General features: G+C 35.0%; 1 protein-coding gene across 3 annotated transcripts in view; it reads left to right on the top strand.

Moving 5' to 3' along the window:
- Nucleotides 1-23650, top strand: part of Kiaa2026 (KIAA2026 ortholog) — a 101544-nt gene that overhangs the window by 48540 nt on the left and 29354 nt on the right. For 2 of the 3 annotated variants that reach the window (XM_042686777.1, XM_042686775.1), the window contains exons 4-5: nt 5974-6053; nt 15276-15365. In XM_042686777.1, the coding sequence (XP_042542711.1) occupies nt 5974-6053; nt 15276-15365 (170 nt within the window). The remainder of the gene's footprint in view (nt 1-5973; nt 6054-15275; nt 15366-23650) is intronic. The other variant, XM_042686776.1, reaches the window with a different exon arrangement.

The raw sequence follows: 23650 nt of genomic DNA, 5'->3' as shown, positions 1-23650 counted from the left end.
TGTAGGTATGAGTTTCACAGTCTGAAAAGTAGGAGACCATATCTGAAAGATAATTAAAGCAAGAAGAGTTGGAGATGTGGACTCAAGGGCTAACATGCCTGCCTAGCATGCTCAAGACCCTAAGTTTAAACCCTAGTACAAATACAATAAGTAAATGGAATAAGAAACCCAGGAAAAGGAAGTTGAAACGAAATCACCTTCATCTCTGTAATATTGAGTGCATTTTTCAGATTATAAAAACTAGAGTTTGAGGCTGGGAATGTAGCTTAGTGGTAGAGTGCTTGCCTAGCATGCATGAAGCCCTGGGTTCTATTCCTCATTACCACATACACAGAAAAAGCCAGAAGTGATGCTGTGGCTCAGATGGAAGAGTCCTAGCCTTGAGCAAATGAAGCTGAGGGACAGTTCAAGCCCCAGGACTGGCAAAAAACAAACAAAACTAGAGTTTTGTGGGTTTTTGTTTTTGCCAGTCCTAGGGCCTAGGCAATGTCCCTTGAACTACTTTTGCTCAAAGCTAGCACTCTACCACTTGAGCCACAATGCCACTTCTGGCTTTTTCTGTTTATGTGGTACTGAGGAATTAAACCCCGGGCTTCATGCATGCTAGGCAAGTACTGTACCACTAAGCCAGCCCCAGAAACTAGAGTTTTGTGCCTCATTTACTGTGTTATATGCTTAGTTACAATTTTCCCTCTCAGATTGGATATGATTTTTTTTCCTTTGTTTTTTGTCAGTTGTGAGGCTTGAATTCAGGACCTGGACACTGTCCCTGAGCTCTTTTGCCCACAGCTAGTGCTCTACCACTTTGAGCCACAGTGTAACTTCCAGTTTTCTGGTGGTTAATTGGAGATAAGAGTCTCATAGACTTTTCTGCCCAGGCTGGCTTTGAACCACAGTCCTCAGATGTCAGGCTCCTAAGTAGCTAGGATTACAGGCCTGAACCACCATTGCCTGGCTGGATATAATTTTCTTAAGGAATATTGTTTCTTTTTCTGGCACTAGGTTTTTAACTCAGGGCCTACCACTTGCTTGGCTTGCTTGCTTGCTCTACCATTTGAGCCCCACTTTCCTGCCCTGCTTTTTACTAGTTATTTTGAAGATGATATCTCTCCAACTTTGTTCTGCCCAGGCTGGCTTCAAACCTTAATCCTCTGAATTTCAGCTTCAAGAGGGGCTAGAATTATAGCATGACCCACCAACATCCAGCTTAGGTTTACTTTTGCAACATTAATTGCTGTTTTAACATTAAAGTTTATTAATAAAGTTTTATACATTTTCCAAATACAAGTTGACACTTTTTGTTCAAAATGTTCATGGAAGACTTAAAGCACTATTGGTGAAATTCTGTGTATGTTGTATTTTATAGAATCCAGTGACCTAGGGAAGGAGTGAAAGTCCCCAGAATATGTTCAACACAAGTGGTTGGGGAATGGAAACCCACTGGGGGGCAGTATATAACTTGTCTAATATATATCTTGTCCCCAAACAGGCATATTACCAAAGTACAGCTTGTCGTTTTGTAGTATCCCATGCTCCATTTAAAAATAATTTAAAGTAAATATTATTTTAATTTTAACAAAGGATACAAGGAAATTTACATTCAAATTGTTTTCTATTGAGGATATAGACTGAAATTATTAAATAATGGTCAACATGCAAATAGATCTTCTAACTCTAATCAAAACGAATTCTATGAAGTCAACCAAAAGTGGATCGTATCACTGTAAAGAGTTTTGAAGAATGAGGTATTATATCAACAAACAACACAGTTTGAAGTATATGCTTCAGTGCATATTAGCTACAAATCATCCATTAATTTCTTTGTTTCTAATCTATTTTTTATTTAACAATGAGGTAACAAAATCTAGCATTCATAGAACCTGGCATATTGTAGAAATCAACAAATTGATCAGTCAATTGGAACTGATTTTTGTGAGGCTGAATTGCATAATGAAAGGCTTTGAAGGTAGAATCCCTAGCTGTGGTGGTGCATCTCTGTAACACTTTAATAAGTTAATCTTTTAGATATTTATCTCATATCAAAAATAAGGTATTACTTAACCTTGGAAGGTTGTTTTGACATTTAAATGATTAATGTAATTCATAAAAATCACTTTAATTAAGTGTCAGATCTTAGGCTCTCAATAAATGTTAATATTGTTAAAATCACAATTAGGTCACTTGTGAGCCTTTTTTTTTTACATTTCAATAATTTTATTGAAAGGTACTAAACAACAGTTGGTCAGGTTACATCTGCCAACTCAAAGTTAGCACTGATGTTTTCAAAATGTTGAAATGTATCAGCCCTTTGGGGAAAACAAAAGGTTCCCCATAAAGCCTGGTCTACAAAAGTTAAAGATAGCCTACACTGTGGGTCTTTGGTTGTTTTTTTTCAACATTCATTTATCCATAATATGTCAGAATTGCTAACGGCCATTCTGGAGGGACTCTGGCTATGTGTGTACTATCTGTAACATGTCCTAGATCCCCTTACATCCACCGGCTGACAGAAACAACCTTCACTACTACTACCTCTGCCATCTCTTAATTATATGGGTGCTGACCTTTCTTAAGACAGAGAAGGTTGAAACTTTAATAAGTAGTGTAAATTAAGCTTGGCATAATGGTATATACCTGTAATCCTACCTACTAGTGAGGCTGAGGCAGAAAGATTCCAAGTTCAAGGCCAATTTGTGCAAATTAGTCAGACTGTCTTAAGAAAAAAAATTTAAAAAGGTAGATAGTTCAATTGCAGAGCCCTTGTCTAGCATGCTTGAGTCTATAGGCTCAATCCCCAGTACCACTAAAAAAAAGTAAATTTTTCAAACCATTGTCAGTGTTGTCCTTACTATGAATTGTAAATCATTATTTTCTTATCATTAGACTAACAAAATTTCTGATGAAAATATGTTTAAGAATCACTCCGCAGAACTCATTGCCACCAAGAACAAATTGAATTTGATTTCTGCCATTAATAATTCACAATATATTAAGGAAGAGGAACATTACAAATAGTTATACTATCTATAACAAATCTTATATTCATTGGTTTGACGAATAGCACAATCGTACAGATGAAAAAGAACCACAAGAGATTCAAGAAAAAAAATTGAAGGTTGCCAGTCACAGGTGTCTCATGCCTGTAATCCTAGCTATTCAGGAGGTGAAGATCTGAGGATCGCAGTTCAAAGCCAGGTTGGGCAGGAAAGTCCAGGAGACTCATCTCCAATTAACCACCAGAAAACCAGAAGTGGTGCTGTGGCTCAAGTGGTAGGTGCTCACCTTGAGCTGAAGATCTCAGAGACAGTGCCCAGGCCCAAAGTTCAAGCCCCATGACCAACAAAATTAAATTGAAGGTTAAGATTTTTAGATTAGATTAGATTGTGAATTTTCTCACTTAGCTAAAGCAGAAAAGATAATTATTAGTGTTCACTTACCACATGCCTTACAGCTCTGTGTATTATAATTTACTTAATTCTCACAGCAGGAGGTATTGTTATTCTTGTTCCACAGATGTAAAGACCCAGCACAAATAAATAAGAGCTATTTGCTTAAGGTCATGCAGCTATAGGTAGTTGTAACAAATATTTGCACTCACATAGTTTAGTTCCTAAACTCAGTTTTAAAAACACTGCATAATAACACAGGGCTACATCCTTTAATTTAACATTTAAGCATTCTAATGACATGATTAGCTGAAGAAAGCAATACCACTTAAGATTTTTAATTTATTCAAATAGAGTGGCTGCTAAAGTTCACAGAATTTAGTGCCTTAGATAATATGGTAACAATGTAAAAATGCATGGAATTGCAAAGAGTGATTTGTGTCTGAATAAATGCAGAATCAAATGTTTTGGTTTTAATTAGAATAAGGGAAGGGATTAAAGAAAAATCACCATTTCTTTACATTATTGTGTTTATAAGATCTTTTCAGCCTTCAGTAAGGCAGATTTACATAGCAAATCATTGACTCTTTTCCCATGAACTTTAAAAAATGATAGTATATAGAAAAAAGACACATGTTTATGAGTCTCCTTGAGCTAGCTGTTATTAGAGACATACCATAATCACTTCTAACTATTGCTTGTTTAGGTAACTCACCCAGCTTATCTATTTCTATAGCAGTACTGTTATGTAAGTACAATGTCAACACAGAAACAAATGATTATTTAGAAAAATATGTTGGATCAATTTAAAAATTATTCTGAGCCAGGCACCAGTGGCTCACACATCTGTAATCCTAGCTAGTCAGGAGGCTGAGATCTGAGGATCATAGTTCAAAGCCAGAATGGGCAGGAAAGTCTCTTGAGACTTTTATCTCAAATTAACCACCAGAAAGCCAGCTCAAGGGGTAGAGCGCTAGGCTTGAGCTGAAGAGCTGAGAGACAGAACCCAGGCCCAGAGTTCAAGACCCATGACTGACCCCCCCCCCCCCAATTCTGAAAACAGGTTGATACTTATTAAAGTTAAATGAGCCTTAACCATGAACTCTGTCAGCTCAAAGTTTAATCATGCTATATACATTTTATTGAACCAGAAGTTAGAAATTACCCACATTGCAGTTCTGTGATAAGGTTAAAAAGGAATATAGACAATAACCACAGTTACTGTTAGCAGAAATTGTCAGCTTGTGGGGGGCGGGGGGAGAGGGGGTGTGTTTGTTGTGGAGATGGGAGGGAATGGATGGTGGGGGAAAACAAAGGAGACAATGCTCAATAGGAAATGTACTCATTACCTTGCTCATGTAACTGTAACCCCTCTGTGCAGCAATTTTACAATAAAAAAATGTAAAAAAAAAAAATTGTCAGCTGGGTTCAATAAAATATCAGACATTGATATTTTTCACTTGAGATCATATCTACTTAAGAAAATGTTTAGAAAGGAGCATTAAAACTATGTAAAATGAATTTATTTTATGTGATAACTCATTTTCTCATTTGAAAAAAATAGCTTGTAAGCTGCTTTTAGTCTACAGATAATTATGAGTTAAAATTAATATAGAAGATCTGCAGACAGCTCAGTGGTAGAAAGCTTGCTTGATAAGTACAAGGCCTTTTGAGTCTCAGCACCAAAAAAAAAAAAACAACCCAGATTAATAAAGAAGTATTAGATTTAACTTTCTATACCTTTATATAGACTGAACTCCTGGAAGACAGTGTCCATTTATAATTCCTTATTTCCCCCATAAGTGTCCTATATCTATTATCGTTGAGTTATCAAGAAAAATAAATTTAATTTTTGATAATTACAAAAACTTTTAATATGTTCCTTACTAAAAATAGAAGCTTTATGTATGAATCCTTTTATGAAGTTAAATACTAAGTAGGTAATGCTGCATATGTATGCTACAAATTGGATTTCTTTAAGAATATGATGTTTATTTTTCCATAGTGATTTCTGAATGCACAAATTACAAGGTGCACTTTGAAGGCAAATGTTTATCTTCTTCTAAAACTTTGGATTTTGAATACTGCCAAGGGCAGCCCATTAGCAGTGTGCAGAGCTGAAGGGACAGAAAAACCTTGTTTCTTAAGCTACTGAGGGTATTTTCACATTAGGTTGAGTAGAGGATATAATCTTGAGATTTAGTTCCTGACTGCAGAAGTCATTGTTACAGGTAAGCATTTTTTCTCCCATGTGGATCTTATTATTAATTGTGAATGCTGATTTTAATGAATAGCAGTATGTGGCTTTTTGCCTGATTTGATTGCAGTAAATTCTGAAACGTATAAAGATTGTAATAGTTTGCGTCTTACATAAATAAGATAGCATTTGTTAATGTGTCTCTTACAGGTAGTTACAGTTTAATGTTTGCTCTTACTGGGGCTTGTTTTGATTCATCATTTTTATTTGACTCACTAGCCACCATCTGTTAGTTATAATTTAACTTTCAAAGCTCCGTATAATTTGGTTTTTGTTAATGAAGTTCAGGAAACAGCATTAATAAAGCTTTTTCTCTTTTAATCTTGAAAGGAAAAAAATCTATATCTAAGAAAGCAATCACAAAGAAAAGGAAAACTCTCACAAAATCACCTGCTGTACCAGAATTTCAGGTAAATTTTTCAACTTTGTCTCATTTTTCGTAGTTTAATTTTTTTTGTATTTATTTTATTGCTTAAAAGATGGGCTGAACTTCAAGAAACTAACTCATATACTTATAATGAAATGTTTCTGACAATGTTGTTTTTCCCTTGCAAGCACGAATTTAGTCAGTCTGCCAGAATTTCATAATTTTTTTAACCTCTTGTTTCTGTCTCTTGGTAGTCAAAAGAACCTGATTTTTTGAATATGCTAACCTGAGCTAACTTTTGTAGAAGCAGTTTAATAGAACAATAGAAATATATTTATATGTAATTTTATATATGAAAGGATATTATATGTGAGAAAAATATATATGAGAAAATATTAAGTTAAAATTAAATGGTCATAAACAAAAAAATGTACGTACTGCCAATTATTTTTTTTCTTCAAAAAAGTAATTGTATGAACTAACATAAATATATTAAATGTTTTTTATTTGTAGCTAATAAGCAATTTTGTCCTGGTTAAATATTTTCTATTTTATAAAATATATTTTCTCCAAATGACACTGACTTACTTTAAAACTTTTGTAGTAATATGTCTAGCCACAGACTAGTAACTGTGAAGGTATTTATAATATATAGTCTGATTATATAGTTACATATATAAAAAAAATGGATACATCTATTTTCAGTTAAAAGTCGTATATGCCAGAAGTTACTAATTGGTAAAAATATTTTTAAATAAAGTAAAAAATAAAAGTATGTTTTTATCAGTATTTTAGAGTATCCTAGTGACATTTTTAAGATGAATTGAAAACATTTCTACAAAATCTTTATATGACTTTTGTTATAGCAGAGTCAATTAATATTTTACAGTTTACCTGGGACATCCTTCTACTGTTCATTGTAACATGACTAAATATTATAGTGTTATATTATTATGCTTCTACTGATATCATACCAGCCTTTGCTATTTTTAGGACTCATTTCCTATCAGTTCTTCAAAGCATTACTAGTCCTGGAAATAATATCTTAGTTAAGACCTGGCCTGTTTCTATTATTTTCTGTTCCTATATTGGTGGATGGAGTTTTACATGCAAAAGTAAAAATAAACTGCATACAGTGTTCTGTACAGTTGCAGTTGATATTAGAAATTATGTCAATGGATTGCCTAGCCAGTATTTCTTTTTTAAGCTAGCAAAGCAAAAATGGAAATTATCAATGTATCATATGTAATGTGTCACAGATGTTATGTGAATATGTATACTCATATATTGTTCTCATGAGATGTTGCTTTTAGTTGTGTGTATGTACACCGTGACAGGACTTGTATATTTTTGACTGGCTCATGGACAAAAAAAGTTTGTAAAACACTGTTTTAAGTGATAGTTTTAGTCAGTTATTGACCATTTGCTTACCACTGGCAGAAACTTAAGGTCAAAAGTACATGTTTTGCTAGAATGAACCGTTCAAAATAAATAAAGTTCCCTTCCTGGTTCTTAAGGTATGGGTTGGTGGAGGGAGTGTATTTCTATGTCTCTGTATCTGCATAGGGCTAAGGTAGGGAATACTGTCCTGAGAACAAGAACTCTTATACCTCGTTTATAATATGTGAACCATGGTATTCTTCATAAAGAAAATGGCAACTGCTTCACAATGGAATATGTCATTTACTTCAAATAAATGAATTAATAGAATACTGATAATATTAGTTATCAATGAACTTTGTGGACCATAAAACTTAAAGCTTTGTTCATATGTAAGAATACCACTTAGTGAATTTTTTTTCTTGCCAAAAATTCTAATAATAGGATATTTATCATCTTAGATTTTATAAATTACTCATTTTATGCATTTTTTTTTTAATTTGTGCCAGTACTGGGGCTTGAACACAGGGCCCTGTGCTCTCCCCTGGTCTTTAATGGTCCAGGTTGGCACACCACGACTTGAGCCACACTTCTATTTTTGGCTTTCTGATTATTAATTGGAGATAAGAATCTCATGGGTTTGTCTGCCCAGGCTGGCTTCAAACCTCAATCCTCAGGTCTTAGCCTCCTTGAGTAGCTAGGATTACAGGTGTGAGCCACCAGTACCCAGCTTAACCACATTTTTTGTTTGTTTAGTGGGGCTTTATGTTGTTTTTGGTTGTGAGGCTTGAACTCTGGGCCTGGGCACTATCCCTCAGCTGTTCAGCTCAAGGCTAGAGCTCTACCACTTGAGCCAGAGTGCCACTTCTGGTTTTCTGGTGGTGTATTGGAGATAAGAGTCTCACAGACTTTCCTGCCTGGGCTGGCCTTGAACTGTGATCCTCAGATCTCAGCCTCCTGAGTAGTTTAGGGTTACAGGCATGAGCCACCTGCACCCAGTTACCCATGTTTTTTTTGTTTGTTGGTTTTTATTAGTCCTAGAGCTTGAACTCAGGGCCTGGGCACTGTCCCTGAGCTTCTTTTGCTCAAGGCTCTCACTCAACCACTTGAGCCACAGCTCTACTTCCAACTTTTTCTGAGTAGTTCACTGGCAAGATAAGAGTCTTACAGACTTTCCTGCTGGAGCTGGCTTTGAATCTCAGCCTCCTAAATAGCTAGGATTACAGGCTTGAGCCACCAGTACCCAGCTAAGTTTTATTTTTTTTTAAGATCAATTTAAATGTCATTTCTGGTATTAAGTATGAAAATACTTAATAGAAATATATAAGTAGAATATTTTCTTTGTCTTATCCTTTTAAACTACCTTAATACAGAAAAGAAAACTATTGATACATAAATATTAAATTCCTATGTAAAATTTACTCTGTTTACCAAAAAGCTAGTCTTGTTTGAATTGATAGAAAATATTTTTAAAGACAGTTACGGCATTAAATTGTGAAGTTTACTTTTTAAGCACTAACACATGAAAAAAGATGTCTATTTTGACCTCAACTACTTTTTATTCTGAGAATATATTTGTTGACTTTTTTAAAACTAAAAAGTAACCTTATTTTCTTCCGAAGGAATTCATGTTTATAAATACATCTAATATCTCTCAGTTTAAGAAAAATAATTATCCTACTATTATTTAAGGTATATGCTGTGGACATTGGTGAATCAAATTTGTGAGTGCATACACGTGTGGGTGTGTGTGGGTGTGTGCGCATGTGCGCGTGCGTTGTAAAGAGACTAATACTGTCTGTACTATTTTTTCCTAAGAGTTGATTGTCAGACCTTAAACATAAAAATAAGATGCTTGTACTAAAAATGAAAGTTCATAGCCAGGCTCTGGTGGCTCACGCCCGTAATCCTAGTTACTCAGGAGGCTGAAGTCTGAGGATCACTGTTCAAAGCCAGCCAGGGCAGGAAAGCCTGTGAGACTCTTATCTCTAATAAAGCACTAGAAAATCGGAAGTGGTGCTGTGGCTCAAGCAGTAGAGCACTCGACTTGAGCTGAAGAGCGCAGGGATAGCGCCCAGGCCCAGAGTTCAAGCCCTACGACTGATTTAAAAAAAAAAAAAAGTTCTTGAGTTTCCTTCTCTAAAGACCTTTTTTCAACGAATCTAGATGGGTACAAATCATCTGCATGGTGGTTAAACATATAGGTTCTTGAACTAGGCTTCACCTCTTAACTTTGTAACCTTGAGTTTACTTACTTTTGTAGGTAGGGTTGTTGTAAGGATTATATTATATTCCTTATCGTTTAGCTATTCTTATTATTTATTTTCAAATAAACATATGCTTCTGAGGAAAAACATATTACAAGTAAAAAAGTCCATTAGAAATCAGCTTAAGAACAACTATTATTGATCTAGTACTTTTTTCAGCTACTAAAAACTTTTAAAAAATTTTGGATATTTGACCATGGAGTGAAAAATTAGTCTTATTCTTATTTTAGTGTTCTGAGAGGATATATATGTGGCATGTAAGGAAATTCTATTGACTTTTTTATCAATAGAAATTGCAAAAAAATTAGGAAATATTTACAATATTTAGAATAGTAGTTTATTTAAGCATTTATATCAAGTAATACAATTTTGTTTAATTAAATTATTTTTCTATATCAATTTTATAAGCAAGACAAGTAAACAGTAAATGTCAGTTTTCCTAATAAAGTTAATTTTTTGTAAAAGGTATTTTCATTTAATATTTGAGAAGTCTAACCTATGCATTCTCCTTTTGTACATAATTTTAGTAGAAAGTTCTAGAATGTATTTAAACACTTAAGTGTTCACAACCAATGGATGCAACTCTAGGTACTGGTGGTTCACACCTATAAACTTAACTACTGAAGGTAAGGTCCAGCTTAGAACCCACCAGGGCAGAATAGTACACAAGACTCTTTCTCCCAAATGACTAGAAAAGGCCAATGCTGAAGCTATGGCTCAGGTGGAGTAGAGTGCCAGCTAAGCAAGCATTATGCCCTGAGTTCAAACCCTAGTACTGGGGGGAAAAGAAAGGGGTGACGTTGTTCAATAAGAAATGTACTCATTACTGTAACTCCTCAGTACATCACCATTATAATAACTACACACACACACACACACGCACGCACGCACGCACGCACGCACGCATGCACAGAAAAGACCCAGTAAGATAATTAAAAATAAATAATTTAGCAAGCTTAGTTACCACAACATTATTTTCCATTGGTAACCTATAAAACCTCTAATGGAATGTTCTCCTTGTTCATATGTATAGTTTATTCTAAAAGCTAATTTGCAAAAGAATTATTTGCCAAAGTATTATTACTATAGTATTATTTTCAAAAAACTTAAGGATCTTTCACATATTCCTGAAAAAAATTTATTTCTCCATGCAGCCAGTGCAGAGACTAGGGAATAAGAAATGAAATACAAGTCCCAGTGTTACAAGTTAAGACTAAAATTGAAATTAGTTTTTGGTTAGCTACTTCACTGTGTTCCAAATCTTTGGAGTAAGTCATTATTTTGAATTGCTGTTATTTAAAATGAATATTTTCAACCTCAGCTTTTTATTTTGCTGTAATCAACATAGATTTTTAAAGTTCTTTAATATTTTAAATTTAGTACATGAAAGAAAAATATTTTGTTGCCTTGTTTGTCAAAATTATTTAGTTTTCATTGTCAGAAATAATCTTTCTTTGTGGGCTCCGAAGTGTAGACATTATTGCTTGTTTGGGGATTATAAGACATTAGGAGGACTTCTACCAGTGACTAATATAATTTCATTTTAATTGCAGTATAAATTTTGGATGTACACCATGCTCTCATTGTTTTGCTTATAATTTTTATGACAAATTATAGATTATGTTAGTAGAATGAAATTAGTACTATCAACTTTGTTTGGACTTGTTATTATAACTTCAGAGTACTTTTACTTTTGCTTTTAACTATATATCTTGTTTCTATTTTTACAAACTACCTTATATTCTTTTTGAAACATGATTATCATTTCATGGAAAATATTGAATATGTTACATCCTAAAACTTTAATTAACACATTTAATTCAATTTAATTTTGTTTTGTTTAAAAAGAACCTTTAAAGAATATGATATAGTAGGAGCAATGGAGACACTGGCTTTTCTATTAGCATGTCATCACAGGTTACTTTATCTCTATTAGTTTTAATTACTTGTATTTGAATTGAAGAAACACTTGTTTTAGTCTAGGGTAAGGCCTGAATCACATTACTTATTTTTGGTCCCTTTTAGCACTAAGGTCTATAATTTTGTAGCTCTACCATGGCTTGTGTCAAGTGAAAGGTTAACATTAGTAAGAGTATGAGAGCCTTAAAGATTTCCTGGGGAATTTATAATCTCTACACTACAACAAGAAGACATCTTTTCTTGATGTTAGCATTGTGACCTGGCAGTAATCCAAGCTTCTGTGAAGCCTTTTAATTTCACCCCTGGAAGGCCCGATACCTCAGGTATACATTTCAAATTCAAGTTAATAAGAAGGAAGTTTAAATAAGATGCTTTGCTTTGTTTCAAAATGCCTCTGTTCTTCACATTAAGGTGAGATTTACATACTAAATTGATTCTATTTCTAGAACACCATTTTAAATTGAGTTTAGTTTAAAGGTCTTACTTTGTAAAACAAAGAAAATAGAGTTGTTTATGACACAGATGTGCATAAATTGATTGTGTCATATTCCAGAATTACCTAGCAGCTGAACTTAATTCTACATATTAGGTATAAGATATGCATTAGACGTATCACTAGAGACTTTTAAAAAAATTAGTATTTTAATTCAGGCATGGTAGTGCATGCCTTTAATCCTAGCACTTAAGAGGCTGGGATTAACCTGGGCTACTAGTGAGTTTGGAAGCTAGCCTTGTCTGCATACAAAGAACTAGTCTCAAACAAAAGAAAGCATAAATCACTATATAAACTATTAAGTCATTTCAAATAACTTCAAAGTAAAAATTGATTTAAAAATATTGTGGCTCTCAAATTAATCAGAATTTGTTGTTAAGAGGTCATTTATTTTAACAATTATCTATTTGAATACAGTGTTTAATTCAGTGTGCCATCCCCTATTTCTGGAAATTAATCTTTTAGATTACACTACTCAAAAGTGTAATCTTCAGGCTATTTCGAAGAACTTGTTAGCAACGCAGAATATAAAGTCTCATGTGAGACCTACTAAATAAAAATATCTTTGTTGTAACAAGATCTTCATACAATTCTTGTATGTAATGAGATTTGAGAAGCACTAATTTAGTACAATTTACTAAGCCCCTTGAAGGTGTTATTTTAAATATCTCTTAAGCTGTTGAAATAATTTATGCTTTTACCTTTATTGTATTTATTCCTTTAGATAGAATGTAAATATTTGTTGATTTAGTGAAAAACCGGCTTCTCACACTTGTAATTTTAAGTATTCAGCAGCTTAAGATCAGAGGATTGCTGATCAGAGCCAGCCTGGGCAAGAAAACCCATAAAACTCTTAAATCCAGTTATCAACCAAAAAGCCAGAAGTGAAACTCACTCTCTCTTCGCTAGCCTTGAGCAAAAAAAGCTAAAGGGCAGTTCCTAAGCCCTGAGTTCAAGCCCTAATACTGGCATAAGTGTGTTCACACACACAACACACAAGATTAAATTGCTTTTAGAATATATTTATAGAGGGATTTACCTTCATTGTTTCTGCAGGTTTCTATAAACAGCATACAAAATATATACCTTTATTCCTTGTAGCGAAATAGCTAAAATGAAAGCAAAAAATTCCTTTTCGCTTTGCCATATGTGCAACTAAAAAGTCTATGTTATGATACTAACCTAGTATATTAAGTTTAGTGAGACAGCGATACAACATCTGCTATGTTGTATATGATGCGAATAGACATTGCAAATACTGAGAAATTTGAAGTAGTCAGAGGAACTCTTAGTCTTCACTGAGTACTTTCTAAAATCTTGCTGAAAGGTCAGCATTTTTCTATGGTCTTATAACAGAAGCTGAACATATTACGTAGTTTTAGAGGCAATTACATGGTTTACCAGCCACTGGCCATCAGCATTTCCTTCATCACCAAATTTGGCAAATTGTAATACGTAATTTCTAAAATTAGTTTATTCTCCTATTGTATTGTTATATATTGCTTTCTACTCTGAAATTGTTTTTCTTTTTGTTTCCCAAGCATTACCCTGAGCTACATTTCCAGTGACAAATTGCTTAATTGGAAGTACAAATTTTCCTTATTTTGTCAGTTCTGAGTTGGAAGTTCTATAGATATGTCTTATACACAATTGTTAATACTAATTAACTTTTCTTACTCTATTAGATTAAACCATCTCGTCATTTTTGTGGAGCAAAAAATTTAAATGAATTCCCTGTCTCCTATTTCTTTCACTTAATAGCCTCTAAGAATTACCTTCTGGTAACCCACTTTTATGTTACTTGTTTCTAATTTAAAAAATGCTTCTTAGGAAGCAAATGCCCTTATAAATATGGGCTAATAAAGTTAATCACATTAATAATTTGTAAATACAGTATTTTAAAATATGGCATAAAGGTAACAGCAAGACTTGCACTTCATCGGAAACTTTTCATCTTTTTGCAGATAAAATTTTTATTTCAGAGGCCTTTTATTTTTCATAATATGTATTTTAAATAGCTTAAATTATTTTTTTTCTTTTTTTGGGGGGGTGGGTCCGGTCGTGGGGCCTGAACTCTGGGCCTGGGCGCTGTCCCTCAGCTCTTCAGCTCAAGGCTAGCGCTCTACCACTTGAGCCACAGCACCACTTCCAGCTTTTTTCTTTTTGCTTATGGGGTGCTGAGGAATCGAACCCAAGGCCTGGAGCATGCAAGGCAAGCGCTCTACCACTGAGTCACCTTCCCAGCTCCAGCTTAAATTATTTTTGAGAAAGAAGTAAAATATATTGAACTCACTTGGGAAAGCTGTAATTTTTTTAAGAACTGAAATGCAGTTAATGTTATTGTTGTTGAGACTTCACTGTACAGTCTTGGCAATTAAACCGTACTAGCAACCAGCCAGTTTAAACCAGTTATTTTGGACATTTGCCAACGTTACCAATATTAAAAAGGAGCCACACAGTTATGGAATGAAATAGGTCCTATCTGTAAAGAGGATTTTATTAAAACCTGTTAAGCTCAGTCCAGTATATGGTGTATACTTCTAATCACAGTGTGCTGTGGGAGGCCTGGAACAGGCAGATTGTAAGTTCAAGGTCATCTTGAGATACATGGCAAACCCTGCCTGAAAAACAAATTTTTAAAGAGCTAGTATGCTCATGTTAAGAATGTATACTTAATTTTATCTATATTTTCAAATATATTACATATAGTTGCAAACCTTCTTTGCTAGTACTTCCAACAGCAATAAGTAAGATTGGTTAAATTATGTATCACCACACCAAAGCAAAAAGATAATGACAACTTTCCAGGGGTGCCTTTGATTCACCTCCTAGGAGACTGCCTGATGAAGTGCTTCTTAAAGGTGATTGAATTGCCTGTGAAATCTAGAGTGAGTTTCCAGATCTTTGTCATTCTGGGCTGAAAGTTAATATTAAGAAGTAACTGAATTGTAAAGCAAACATAAGAGGTGGGGATGCGGGATGAGAACACCAATGTTGAAGTTTTACCTTATTTTATACTACGACTGAAGTTCATATATCATAACAAGTGAATACCTCTTAACATGTATCTGTGGAGTGTTCCTTGCTGTACTATTGCAGAGAAAAATAATTGTGAACTCAGTGTGTGTTAAAACGACTTCTGTTACCACGTTTTGGGTGTTTTATATTATGTGTTATCAAGCTGTGTTTTTGTGTTTTATTTTAGCTTATTTGCACTAATCTTGATGAACTCAGGGAATTAATCACAAAAATCGAGAATGAACTCAAAGATCTGGAAAACAGTAGAAAAAAATCGGTAGGTGTTAATCCCAAAGTTCTATCTATTATTATCAGCATTAAAATTTATTCCTGCTTTTTTCTAAAGCCTTTATAAAAACTTATTCTCAAGAATTATATGAAAATTTGCCATGAAAGATAGAAACATTGTTTCTTTTGTTTCTCCTGTGTTGTAGTTTTCACTTTTAATAGGCAAACTTGGTGCCATGGGCAAGAAAATTAATTTTGTTTGCCTGGTTTATATCAGGTATTATTTTAGATATTTCCCTTATATTAACTGTTTTCTAACTAGTAATTTTATCTTACAAATATTCTGACTTAATAATTACATGTATTTAATGGAAATTTATAGCCACATTAACATTAAATTTTAATAAAGTGTAACATAAAAACATATGTAACCTATTTAATTGGGCCCTAGATATTGAGATAGCTTTTGATAATTTTCACTATTCTAAATTCATAATCTTTTATTTTTATTTTTTACTGCTATTGAGGGATTGTAGCATGACAGCATTATATGTATTGTCCCAGCTTGGTAAAATGCTCTATTTTGTTACATAGTAAATGAGTAACAGCTGTTTAAGTAGCATTTATAGTTGGGTAATGCCACAGATTTGAAACACAATTACACATCAGTAAGTAAATGGGGAAGACTTCAAACATTGAAGAAAATCATCATTTAAAAAAAAATTTTATGCCTTAGAAATGTCATGGAACTACTTTGAGCTCAATACTCATCATCTACTGAAGTCAATATGTACTAAATATGATTAGTGATTTAGCAAGCTTGATATCAGATATGTCGTAGTCATTTCTTTGGAAAAACTTATTGGTAGCAATCTGAAGGGAAGAGCCTGAAATACCATAAAAGTACAACCTACTAAGTTTTTTTAAATACTAAAGTGAAATCAAATCTTAAACATTTTAGCAGTCTCACATGTAACACCCCTAAGAGTATTGCTGTAGATCTAAGAAGTAATTTTCATAGTGAAAGTAAATAATTAGCAAGAAAATATTCAACATGCTATCGGAGAAAATGAGGAAAAGTGTATATTTTAGAAATAATTGCATTAAAATTATTTTTACCCTTATTAAGCCCTTATGTTTTCATGTACACTATAGATACCTAATCTCCTGATGTAGAAGAATTCGATGTTTGATTAAAATTTACTATAACTAAGTTGGACCTGGTGGTTTCAGCCTGTAATCCTTGCTACATGGGAATCAGAAATGGAAGTAGGGGTAGGAATTGCAGTTTAAGGCCAGCCAAAGCAAAAAGTTCATAAGACCCCATCTCAACCAATGATTGGGCACAGTGGAATATGCCTGTTTTTTGAGTTATGTGGAAGTACAATGGCTGGATGCTGTGGCACACACTTGTCATCATCAGGGACATGGGGAAGTCCAAGTAGGAGGATTGAAGCCCAGGCTGACCCAGGCAGAAAGCCACACCCTACCTTGAAAATAACCCATGCAAAAAAGTGCTGGAAGCTTGGCTTCAGTAGGCATGAGGCCCTGAGTTTAATCCCTAGAGAGAGAGACACACACACACACACACACACACACACACACACACACACACACACACACACACACACACACACACACACACACACACACACACACACACACACACACACACACACACACACACACACACACACACACACACACACACACACACACACACACTGCTGCTCTCAAAAAAGTTAATGAGAATATTTTTTGTAGCCAAAAGATTTTTCAACTTATTTAATACTATATATTTGTAAAGTATGTAAAGATTAATTTCTTCACTAAGAAGGAGTATTTTTTTAAAATCAAGGTGTGATATATAATTGTTCACAGAAGCTACTTGTTTTTTAGGTAGGTGTCCATATTTCATGATTAAAAAGCATTTTGTCAAGTAAATTTGTCAAATCTTTTTTATGCTGCAGTTAAGCATGTCTTTATTTTTCCTATATTGTAAATTAGAATTTTTGTTTCTAATACATGATTTTAAGCATAGTTAATATAAGTATTTATAGGATGTATTATAGGGAGAAAAAGACTTTGGTTCTAGGGATTTTTTTTGTAAAGCCACCCATATCACTTTCCTTGATGAAGTGGACTTAGGACTAAGTATCTCACTTCCTTTATAGTATCAAATAGAAGAAAAGTAAAAGGAAACAAAACCATAAATACAGTGTACCACTTAACTGGCATGTTTGCTAGAAAACTTTTAGATTATACAGAGTTTAATTGGTCACATTTTGTTTCTCTAAATTTATTCATAGCCCCTAATATTCATATATTGGTTTTAAAGTATGCTTCTTACTCTTCAATAAATAGAAATTTTTGGAACTGTTCTTACTGAGGTTTTCAACCTATGACCTTTTTCACGTTGGTGTAAACTGCCTACAAGATTTACATGAACAGATTATCTTTTTCTTTTTCTTTTTTGTGTCTGTCATGGGGCCTGAACTCTGGGCCTGGGCTCTGTCCATCAGCTCTTCAGCTCAAGGCTAGCACTCTACCACTTGAGCCACAGCGCCACTTCTGGCTTTTTCTGCTTATGTGGTGCTGAGAAATCAAACCCAGGGCCTCATGCATGCAAAGCAAGCACTCTACCATTGAGCCACCTTCCCAGCCCTGAACAGATTATCCGAACCAATGAAATAATCTCACAATGTAAAACAAAGACAAAGTTTATACTTCATTATTATTCTCTATTTTTATACAATCTGATATTGAATATGCTAAATGTTCGTTAATTCAAATAAGTTTATTGTGTATTTGTATTAACATTTAATACCAATTCATTTGTTAAGGTGTTCCACTTAACTGAATTTTCTAAAAATAACTGAAATTTAAACTTTTACTAAAATCCTTATACAGTTAATAGAGAAATTCTCTGCCTCTCTGCATTGTTTGTATTTTTGGTTTTTCTTTTCCTTTGTCTTTCTGCTTTGCCAGGCTGTCTGTCAATTGTCATTCTCATGTGTTTTAATACATTTGCCCTAGCTGATGTTCTGTGGATTAAGAAATCAGGTAACCATTTTTACTAGAATTTGACTCAGTGAGGACCCAAGGGACTTAATGATAAAATGTATGAACTAGATAATAGTGGTAGCTGTTTTGACTTATTCCTTGTCTTGTAGGCTTCCTTCACTATTGTCAGATAAAGGAGGTTTTAATATTGCTCTCCATAGGAAGATATAATATTAATGTCAATGTTAAATTGCTATTCATCATTTACTTTCATAATCTCAAACAATGAAAAGAAGACATGTTCCATTCAAATATTTCCTTGTCATAAATGTCATTACTCGTGAAGGGAATAGAGATGTAATATAGATTCATATAAATACTTAGCCACTTCAGAGCTTTTCCAGGTAGTTTTTCCTGAGGAAGACTGATTGATCCCATTTTCTCACCTAGATCAACATTCCATTAAAAAATTATTTTTATCCAGGCACTGGGGGCTCAGGCCTGTAATCCTACCTAGTCAGAAATCTTATCTGAGGATTGTCATTTGAAGCCAGCCCAGGCAGGAAAATTCATGAGACTCTTATCCCAATGAACCACCAAAAAGCCAGAAGTGGAGCTGTGGGTCAAATGGTAGAATGCTAGTCTTGAGAAAAAAAACAAACAAACAAACCCGGGGCCAGGGCCCAGGCCCTGAATTCAAGCCCTAAGATTAATATGGGGGCAAAGAAGAAGGGGTTGTATTTGTTTGTTTGTTTTTTGTGCTAGTACTGGGACTTGAACTCGGGACCTCGCATTCTTGCTTAGTGATCTTGCTTATGGTTGACACTCTACCATAGGAGCCATAACTCCTGTTTCAGCTTTTTGCTGGTTAATTAGAGATGGAGTCACAAGAAATTTTCTACTGGCTTTGAATCACCATCTTCTAGATCTCATCTTCTTATGTAGCTAGGATTATAGATATGAGCCACTACCAGCACCTTGTTGTTGTTGTTTTAAAAATTAACAGATTTTGGACTGGGAAGGTGGTAGAGCGCTTGCCTTGCATGCATGAGGCCCTGGGTTCGATTCCTCAGCACCACATAAGCAGAAAAAGCTGGAAGTGGCGCTGTGGCTCAAGTGGTAGAGCGCTAGCCTTGAGCTGAAGAGCTAAGGAACAGTGCCCAGGCCCAGAGTTCAGGTCCCACAACCAACAAAAATAAATAAATAAATAAAAAGTTAAAAAAATTAACAGATTTTGCTGGGCACCAGTGTATTACCTGTAATCCTAGTTACTCAGGAAGCTAAGATCTGAGGATCATGGTTTGAAACCAGCTCTGGAAGAAAACTCTCTTTTCACCAAAAGAACTCATCTCAAATAAACTACCAAAAAACAGAAGTGGAAGTGTGGTAGAGTGCTAGTCTTGGGTAGAAGGAGCTCAGGGACAGTGCCAAAGCCCTGAGTTCAGGCCCCAGGACACATACAAAAATTAACATTTTATATTTCAGAGCAGTTTTATATTTACATTAAAAAATCTTTCTTTAGGAGCTGGGAAAGTGGCTCAATGATAAACTGCTTGCATGCATGAGGCCCAGGGTTCGATTCCTCAGTACCGCATAAGCAGGAAAAAGCCAGTAGTTCTGTGGCTCAAGTGGTAGAGTGCTAGCCGTGAGCTGAAGAACTGAGGGATAACACCTAGGCCCAGAGTTCAGGCCCATGACTGACCAAAAAAAAATCTTTCTTTAAGCTTCTCAGAGGTTTTCTCATTGAACTGTTTATTACAGTGGAAAGATATACAGTCTTTTTTTTTTTTTTTTTTTTTGCCAGTCCCGGGGCTGGAGCTCAGGGCCTTGGCACTATCTCTCAGCTTCTTTTGCACAAGACTAGCACTCTACAACTTGAGCCACAGTGCCACTTCTGGCTTTTTCGGTTTATGTGGTACTGAGGAATCAAACCCAGAGTTTCATGCATGCTAGGTGAGCACTCTACCACTAAGCCACATTCCTAGCTTTTATATATAGTCTTTTAAAACTCTAGAGTATTTATTCATTCTTGAAAGATAATTAATTCCATTTATGGTTAATAATGTGAAGTGAGGAAAATAATTTGTTTGGTCTTACTTGATGGTTCCATCACTTCATGTAAGAGTAACTCAACATCATTTCTATCTTATAATACTGTATTTAATGTTGAGATAAAATTTGTGTTTTGCATAATTATTTGGAATATACTTTCTGCTGTAATAAGATTATTAGCTTTCAGGAAAGATAGACTGCTATTTATCTTGATAATACTACCTGCTCCTATTTTATTTGTAATTTGTTAGACACTATTGCATTTTAAATAGAAAAAAACTTATCAAACTTTTATTTCTTAGCTTTTTATCGTATCTACCTAATTTATATTTCATATCATAGTTTACATATTCAAAGAAGTCTATTCTTCAATATAGAAAGAACCATGTAGAAATTGGATATAAAGAAAATAAAAAATTCACAACAAAAAGATTTTATTTCAAGCTGTGTATTGGTGGCTCATGTCTGTAATCCTAGCTACTCATGATCCGAAGATCTGGGTTTAATGCTAGCCTGTGCAGAAAGTTTTTTGTTTTTGTTTTTGTCAGTAGTCGAGCTTGAACTAGGGGTCTGGGCACTGTCTTTGAGCTCTTTCACTGAAGGCTAGCTCTCTACTACTTTGAGCCACAGCACCACTTCAGGCTTTCTGGTGGTTAATTGGAGATAGTCTCATAGACTTCATGCCAGTCTGGCTTTGAACCCTGACCCCCAGATCTCAGCCTCCTGAGTAGGTAGGATTACAGGCATGAACCACCAGCACCCAGCAGCATTTAACTTTTATTCTCCACATTTCTTTCCTAAACACACACACACACACACACAAATTTATAAAAGTAAATTAACACAATAATGTGTGTTTTGCAGACTGCCTCTAATAATGGAAATTTGGGGGCTGGGAAGGTGGCTCAGTGGTAGAGCGCTTGCCTTGCATGCTCAAGGCCCTGGGTTCGATTCCTCAGCACCACATAAGAAAAAAACCGGAAGTGGCGCTGTAGCCCAAGTGGTAGAGCGCTAGCCTTGAGCTGAAGGGCTGAGGGACAGCGCCCAGGCCCAGAGTTCAGGCCCCGTGACCGGACCCAAAAAAAAAAAAGGAAATTTGGATGCAGCTTATACGTCCAACAGTAGGGAGATAACTAGACATCATAAATATTGATACAGTAGTATATAACTGGTAAAATGAAATATCAGTGGGTCATTGTTACTATATGAAAATTAAAGTTTACACAGATACAAAATAATAAATATATATGATTATATCAGGTAAAAACATGTTAAAAACAATTATAAAGAAAATTTAAGTGAATGAAATTAAGCTCTACTGTTGAAGGAATTTAGATTTATAGTAGAAGAAACATCTCTTAAGTTAGGCCAGAGATAGTAACACTTTTTGCAGTTATCTATAAACAGTAGTTATCAACTAGGGATTTTCTTTTACTACCCATCTCTCTTGCCTCATCCCCAACACTTTTAGCAATGTCTAAAGAAGCTTTGGTTGCCACAATCAGTACTAGAATGTAATAAACAGAGACCAGGGATACTACACTGTTGAACATCCACATTCTAATGATTCTAAGTTGTTTAAGGCTTTTCACCACAGCAAAGAATCATTTGCTCTAAGTGTCAGTTGTGCTAAGGTTGAAAACCCTGAAATAATCCCTTATTTGTTAATGACTATTAGTTCATCCTGTCTGTCACTGGCAATTTATTATGGAACAAAAAATTTGATGTTTTGGAAGTTAGGTGGAAATAAGTGAAATAACACTACATCTATAACATCATATACTTAAATTCAGACCCTGGTTCAATGGGAATGTTGGTGTAATATAAATTTTTATCCTTCATAATCCCATCAATGGTTAAGAAAGATTTTGACCTTAGCTTCCTCCGTGTTAGTCCACAATGCCCTCTTTGAAGTATGTTGACTATTTGCCTTTTGCCTTACTTAGTGTAGGACTCATAGTTACAAACAACATGAATGTTTATGTATTTTTCTAATTTACTTTCAGAACTAAGATGTAATCTTAATATCTGAAGATATAGTGAGGAATGATACACAGATAAATAGAAAAATATTGTCAAGTCCTCCTATAAAACTTCATTTAGCCAGGTGCCAGTGGCTCACGCCTATAATCCCAGCTATTCAGGAGGCTGAGATCTGAGGATCTCAATTCAAAGCCAGCCCAGGCAGAAACATCCCATGAGACTCTCTTTTTTTTTTTTTTGAGGTCCGGTTGCAGGGCCTGAACTCTGGGTCTGGGCGCTCTCCCTCAGTTCTTCAGTTCAAGGCTTGCGCTCTACACTTGAGCCACAGCACCTCTTCCAGCTTTTTTCTTTTTGCTTATGTGGTGCTGAGGAATCGAACCCAGGGCCTCATGCATGCAAGGCAAGCGCTCTACTACTGAGCTATCTTCCCAGCCCCCCCATGAGACTCTTACCTCCAATAAACCACTCAGAAAACTGGAAGTGGCATTGTGGCTCACGTGGTAGAGTGCTAGCCATGAGCTGAAGAGCTCAGGGACAGCAACCAGGCCCAGAGTTCAAGCCCCACCACAGAACCCTCCCCCCCTCCCCCAAAAAAAGCCACTTCATTTGTAGCATCAATTTGCATGGACTCAAAATGTAATCATATATGGTAAAAGTCTAATATATGGCAAATAAATTACTATGCATTATTTTTATGCTCTTACATCTATAAAAAGAAATTTTATTACAACGAAAGATTATGGGGTTTTCCCCTTTTCTCTAGTTTATATCCATAGCCCATTTATTGCCGTATAGTGATGCATCAAATCATTATTTTATAGCTAGCTATTTAAAAGTACAAGCTGTATTTTACTGCAGTGTAAGGAACTTTTGGGAACATTTAGAATCCTATGTAAACCCTAGTTAACTTTATTTAATGGCTCTGGTTATAGATACAATTTTAATCTCTAAATTACTCTTTTTTGTTTGGGCAGTGCTATGTTTTATTCTCTTTTTGGTGGTACTGAGATTTGAACTCAGGGCCTCATGCTTGGTAAGCAAGCACTCTACCACCTAAGTCTTGCCTCCAGTTCCCTTTTTATGTGCTGGTATTTTCAAGGTAGGGTCTCACTTTATGCTGGGGCTCGCCTGAGCTGTACTTCCCTGTGTCACTAGGGATGACAAATGCATGCTACTGTGCCCAGCTGTTGTGTTTCCATTGCTGGGATAACAGGTATGTATCACCTCCTCACTTAGTCATTGAATGAGATGAGGTCTCAAACTTTTATGCCTAGACTGGACTTGAACCATGATTCC

Source organism: Dipodomys spectabilis, unplaced genomic scaffold, assembly GCF_019054845.1.
Source record: "Dipodomys spectabilis isolate Male_0828 unplaced genomic scaffold, ASM1905484v1 ptg000098l, whole genome shotgun sequence".
Classification (NCBI taxonomy): domain Eukaryota; kingdom Metazoa; phylum Chordata; class Mammalia; order Rodentia; family Heteromyidae; genus Dipodomys; species Dipodomys spectabilis.
The sequence above is the reverse complement of the archived record's forward strand: the minus strand, read 5'-3'. Positions and strand labels throughout refer to the sequence as shown.